The sequence below is a fragment of the Carya illinoinensis genome, chromosome 15 (assembly GCF_018687715.1).
Source record: "Carya illinoinensis cultivar Pawnee chromosome 15, C.illinoinensisPawnee_v1, whole genome shotgun sequence".
NCBI classification, from domain to species: domain Eukaryota; kingdom Viridiplantae; phylum Streptophyta; class Magnoliopsida; order Fagales; family Juglandaceae; genus Carya; species Carya illinoinensis.
The window spans coordinates 8,028,539-8,034,440 of record NC_056766.1 but is presented as its reverse complement, the minus strand read 5'-3'; the positions used below and the strand labels follow the sequence as shown (position 1 = coordinate 8,034,440).

General features: G+C 36.8%; 1 protein-coding gene across 4 annotated transcripts; it reads right to left on the bottom strand.

Annotated features, from left to right (window-relative positions):
• Positions 1 to 2,171: 2,171 nt before the first annotated feature.
• LOC122295917 (agamous-like MADS-box protein AGL104) lies at positions 2,172 to 5,644 on the bottom strand. 4 transcript variants are annotated; one of them, XM_043105188.1, is made up of 11 exons: positions 5,196 to 5,637; positions 4,820 to 4,873; positions 4,671 to 4,686; positions 4,498 to 4,562; positions 4,339 to 4,372; positions 4,180 to 4,241; positions 3,977 to 4,076; positions 3,824 to 3,877; positions 3,506 to 3,642; positions 3,194 to 3,402; positions 2,172 to 2,426 (listed from the first exon to the last, which is right to left on the bottom strand). In XM_043105188.1, the coding sequence occupies exons 1-11, from the start codon at positions 5,378 to 5,380 to the stop codon at positions 2,308 to 2,310; spliced, it is 1,035 nt and encodes a 344-aa protein (XP_042961122.1). In that variant the 5' UTR covers positions 5,381 to 5,637; the 3' UTR covers positions 2,172 to 2,307. The 4 variants fall into 4 exon arrangements, with proteins under 4 accessions (XP_042961122.1, XP_042961123.1, XP_042961124.1 ...); XM_043105189.1 differs by having other exon boundaries at positions 4,339 to 4,369; positions 5,196 to 5,634; XM_043105190.1 differs by lacking the exon at positions 4,820 to 4,873 and having other exon boundaries at positions 5,196 to 5,644.
• Positions 5,645 to 5,902: the final 258 nt, after the last annotated feature.

The window sequence follows — 5,902 nt, the reverse complement described above, 5'->3', positions numbered from 1 at the left end:
TTCCAACATGCATCACGTTTACATTCATACTCCCGACACATCAAAACAGCAACTTGGATCTTCCAACATCAACCAAGCCATGAAAATACTCAAACCCCAATTCCAACCTTCAATATATACGACCCAAATCTACTAGTAGAGCCAAATAAAATAATCACGACAAATACGAGTGATAGCATGAGTAGAAATCGAGGGTACCTTACTCAACTCGAAATGGTGATCGATCAAACTCAATGGTGTAGTGACTTTGTCTATTTGACATTCAGGATGCACTGTTATAAGGAAAACACATCAAAAAACCAAATTCGAGAATAGTGAGACAAATGGCATAAGAACAAAATCGGGCAGATTGGATTAAGGGAAGAGAGTAAATAGGGTAGAAAGACGGGCTTATCGGCAGTGGTGTCACGGCGTAGAGGACGACATAAGGAAAACACATCAAAAAACCAAATTCGAGAATAGTGAGACAAATGGCATAAGAACAAAATCGGGCAGATTGGATTAAGGGAAGAGAGTAAATAGGGTAGAAAGACGGGCTTATCGGCAATGGTGTCACGGCGTAGAGGACGACATTGTTGCGATGGAGTCACTATGGTTTGTGGGTTCATGGACAAAGAAGGATAACATTCTTTACAGGGGTGGAAAGGTGACAATGTGCCTAGGGTGTGAGGGCATCAACACTCACGGTGGAGAGAGACATAGAGACCATCTTGGTGACGTTCGACAGCCTACTACACACCAAGTGGGTCCTAATCAGAGACGCTGATAGAGAGAGTTAGAGAGAGACAGAGGAGATGATCGGTGCTAGAGTTCTTACCGATGTGGAGGTGTAACTTGGAGAGGACAAAATGGTGTGGGGTTAAGTTCCTACTGTGTAAAGTAGAGGGGCGTGAATGGCACAGCTTAAACAGGCAGCAAGAAAAAAAAATAGGGTTTTTTCTTTGAGGTACTTAGGCCTTCGCCAAATTTGGACTTGGGTTGACTTAACACGGGTTGGGTTATTACACTAACATTACGCGTTATCTCTTTTATCATGATTCTCATACCATCTTATGAAATGGTATTAAATTATTGAAATTTTTTTGTTATTTTTCACTTGAGTGTCACATGATCAAGATTAGATTTTGAAATATTTATAATAAAAGGTACGATGAACGGGAATATTCTTCAAATTTCAATCTCAAGCCCTTCGTTTTGTTTTTATTTTTATTTTATTTTTAATGGGTAAGTTGAGCCGGCCTTTATTGTCATGGACTCTGAGTACCTTTTCAATCAAAATAGCTTAATATATTACTATACTTATGAGGGCCATGCAAAGGGCATGCAAATCTGTGAATGGGTTGTGTACGGACTGGCGTATAATGCTGCGTGGTACTTAATATTACGCTAGCACGGCATGTCATGTTAGGTTTGATGGGTCAATAATCAATCATGTTAACGGTTGACTAGTCCGATGTGGCAGCCCGTGCACAGTCCATACAGACGCTTCTGGTGACCCAGTGTTTCCCGAGCTTCTTATACTGCTATCTTGTGGGCACCCGTACGCAGTGGCAATTGCTGGCAGCTAACAGCCATTAGCAATTATATTGTCCTTGATTACGAGTAAGAGCCTGACTGTTTCTCAATCAACTCATGAATGCGTCACTTTTATGGTATTAGATACCGTGACTCTTTTTTTACAATTATTTATATAATTACAATTATTGATATAATTATATTCGAATATTATTTTCTATATATAATTGAAGAAAGGTAGAGATGATTTATTAATATAAAGAAATTATAATCTTTAGCACCAGGCCACTCGCGGTTAAATCGCCAAACATTAATCTTTGGGAAAAATGTCAATAATAGACTGAACGATGGTTGACATCGCACTTACAGTAAATCCTAGGATGTTAATCGTGAGAAAACTGCTATGTACACAAATAGATTATATATACAAAAGTAAATCTACATGAAACTGATGTAATTTTATATGATCCGTTAGATTTAATATTTTTTTAATAAAAATAATTTTATAATCTAACGTACCATATCATATTATATTAATTTGTAAATTTATTTTTATTATATAATATCTTTATATCTAAAGTATTTTCCTAATTATAAATTACACATGCGGATTATAAATCCAAACCAGGAAAGAGAAAGAAATGGATAGATGGATATATACTGAATAACGTTACTAGTAATGGAAGAAAGGGGAACGAGGGAAAAACCGAAATCTCCAGCACAAAAGTTATCAGAAATAATAAAAGCAGCGTCCTACCTTGCTAGCTAAGCACATGATTTAAGGAATGCATGTTATCTTGGATGTTGATTGGGTGTCAAGATGGTTGATGGTGTACTGATCTGAGACAGGTATAGTTCAAGAAGTGCTCGTGGTCCGACTGGTACTGCAGCTGCCTGAAACTCACCATTCCCTGTCACATGCATGCATTTATTTATAATTTTGTATGAAATTTTTAGTACTGATCTTAAATGCCCATAGAAAAGGCAGGACTATCCCTAAGAAAAAGCAGCGCTTCCTGAAAAAATAAAAAAACTACTGGATCATCAGGTTCGGTAAATTTCTGATAAATGCAGTAATTAATGGCCAGATAATCGTGGATATTTACACTCCAATAATGATGATATGCAGTCACATTTCGATCTATCTTCATCTGACTGTTGCCGGCACAAGAAATATATAGCAGCTGAGAGAGAGAGAGAGAGAGTTTGGGGTCCATATTTGAAGAATCCTATATGTCCTTCTGATTCCGATGATAGAAGCTAGGAACCACCAGCTATGCTCATGACAGCATCTTCGTTTCTCTCCTCTTTTCTATATCTTGATATGTATGCATTTACATATACGTATACATATATGAAAAATTCTATTTATAGGTTTTATATACCACACACCATTCTTTTTATTATTTTTTTAATTTTTTTTAACTATGTGTGTGGTATATTGATGATTAGTAGACAAATTCAATTTTTTTAAGAAAAATAAAACTAAATAAAATTTAAAAATAAAAAATTATGAAGTGTGTGGTATAGGGGCTTATGATCGAATAACAAAGCTCTTACATATATACATATAGACACAGAAACGACAAATGTATGGATAGTTTATCATAACCTCTCTCCTATATCAAGAGTACTATATATATTTTGAATGTTACTGCATGCAAAATTAAGTACGTACCTGTTTGACAAATTTCACTCCACGGGGACAGGTTGACGTCAATTGCTTGTACAAAATGATCAGGACGTTGCACATTATTGTCGTCCACCACTCCAGTTCTTGGGCTGATGTGATAATCAAGCTGATTCATATCTTGTCCATGAAGAAGAGTTGGATGTGCCAGTGCCGGTGCTGGTGCCAAGATTTCAACCACATTTTGCGACTGACCTCTGTAAAAAGGAAAGGAAAAAAAAGAGGAAATTTTTTGTATATGCAGAGATATTGGACAAATTAAAGTGCTAAGATTCAGCTACCAAAATCAAATATATGCACCTCAGAGGAAGAAGGCCATTCGAATCCAAAAAATTCAGGATCTGGATTTGTGGGTCTCTTTCAGGAAGCCAACCCAGCATACATGTTGGATTTTCTGGCATGGTACCACTTGCAGTGTTTTGAGGCAGTACTTGTACCTAATCACATTAGCAAGAAATTAAGTTCACTTTTTTCTTTTTCTCCAAACTAGAATATAAAATTACTGCGGTATTTTAGTCCATTATCATTCTAAATTGAAATCTCCTTGCAGATTCTTTTACATTTTCATCTTTCTTTCTTAATGACATGGTCTATGACAATCATCATGACTTAACATACCTCTGAAGCTGTCGGAGGTGCAACATAAGAATTGCCGTTTTGCTCCAAAACTTGCTGTTGCATTATACGTTTCATAGGATTTAGGATATATTATATAGATCAGGGCTTCAAATTGGAAAAAAAAAATTAATAAGTTCCTTGTAGATCTTTTACCTTGCGCATATGCACATGTCTCAAAGTATCTTTAAGGATTTGCTCTCGATACTCAGCCTCACACAATGTTATGATTTCAGAAGGATCTCCTTCAAATACTCTACCAAAATTTAGATATTATCAGATGCTAGCTAATTCCCATCACATCCGACTGCAAAGATTAGGGTTTATGTTCACTGGTTGAAGCAAACAAACATGCATACCTTAGTCGGTTCTGCATATCTTTTAATTGAGACTTACAGCTTAGGATTTCTTGTTGAACCTCCTGTACGTACGTGCAGTATAGTGATAATTGAGAATAAAGACTGAAACTGACAAACAACTATTTGTTTAATAAAGATCAGTTCTCATGCATAAAGTACCTCGAGTTTGGAATCAGCTGTACTCGTTGGGCTGCTTCACAGGACAGAAATATCAAATTATAGTGAATTACTCTATAAATTAAACGTCAGCAATACAAGGGAAAAACATTCAGAATAAGTCAAGAGTCGGACTCTGGGAACAGGGAAAAAGCAAAAAACCTGGCTTCTTGACAGGTTCGAATATCTGCTTCACTCTTCAACTTAAGAAGCGCCCTTTGGAGAAACTGCAAATATACTTAAAATTAAACATCTTAAGCAAATTCAAAAGAAGCCTTAAACTAGGGTTGTGGCCAACTCAGCCAATTGAAGATTTGTATTTAGAGAGTGCTTACCTCTAGGTTTTGAAGTCTTTCGATATTGCATGGCAACGAGGAAGCGGAACCATCGAATAAATTAAGGAAAAAAGAAAGAAAACCTCCATTACCACCGACAGAACAAAAGTTGCATTTACTTAAAACTCGGAGAACCCAGATCTGCTTACCTTCCTCGTTCGTGCTCAGGAAGATTAAAATACCGTGCCAGAATCTCTTCAATGCTTCAAGAAACCAAAAAAACAGATCGTTTTACTTGAACTGAGTGGACGACTAGTTATAATATAATTTAGCTTAGACATAACCAAAAGGTCGACCGAAGGATCCCAGGTTTTTTTTTTTATTGTCTCTTATATATGTACTTGGCGTATTGCCGTCTGTATTTGTATATATCATATGCAATATATAGAATCCTGAAAGAATCAATTGCAGAAAGAACCCAAGAACAAACATTGACCAGCTGAGAAAATAAACATCAAGATCACAGATAGAGCTTATAATTAGGTATAAGGGAAATGGTGCTATAAGCCCTTATCATAAGCACACCTTTTATTTCCAGCGAAGTGACTGAGTCTTCCTGATGGGGAAAACATTATGAGAGCTACATCAATGTCACAAAGAACGGAAAGTTCATATGCTTTCTTGATAAGTCCATTTCTCCTTTTTGAGAAAGTGACCTGCCTATTTGCTGTGTTCTCGATTCTCTTGATCTGAAGCTTCACTCTCCCCATCTGGTTTGGTCTGTCTCTCTCGGTTCTACTCTCTCTCTCTCTCTCTCTATCTCCCTCTCTCCTTAGAGGTAGCGTAAAGCTTTATTGCAAGGATGATGAAGGAAAGTATTAAATATTTTAGAGACATCAAATCTGTCGCTCTCAAATATATTTATACCTGGACATTTCAATGGATCCCACATAAACACAGCTAAGAACTAACAGAAATGAGGCTAAAAAGTAAGGAGAGCATTGAGAAGAGGAAGGATGGAGGAAGAAAAGAAGAGGCGATAAGCTTTGTCACTGTCAGGCCATTCATAGAAGATGACGAGAGCCAGACAGGAGAGAGAGAAAGAGATAACAGAGTGTCTAGAGGTGACTGTGTAAAGCTTAGACGAGGGATCTGGAAAGCTGGTCGAATAAAAGCTCACACAATGACAAGTGTTTTGGAGATATTATTATAAAGACAAAAGGTTTAATAACATATCCAGTCTGATTTAATTTGGCCTTTGGGTTTCCATATCGAAATCGGATGTACAGCTT

What these genes read in the sequence shown, in the direction of transcription:
- LOC122295917 (XM_043105188.1), bottom strand. Translation starts at nt 5,380, where the DNA reads ATGGGGAGAGTGAAGCTTCAGATCAAGAGAATCGAGAACACAGCAAAT. An exon ending in CGAACCTGTCAAGAAGCCAG is followed by an intron (nt 4,373 to 4,497) that starts GTTTTTTGCTTT and finishes TGTCCTGTGAAG; the next exon opens with CAGCCCAACGAGTACAGCTG. An exon ending in AATGGCCTTCTTCCTCTGAG is followed by an intron (nt 3,403 to 3,505) that starts GTGCATATATTT and finishes TCCTTTTTACAG; the next exon opens with AGGTCAGTCGCAAAATGTGG.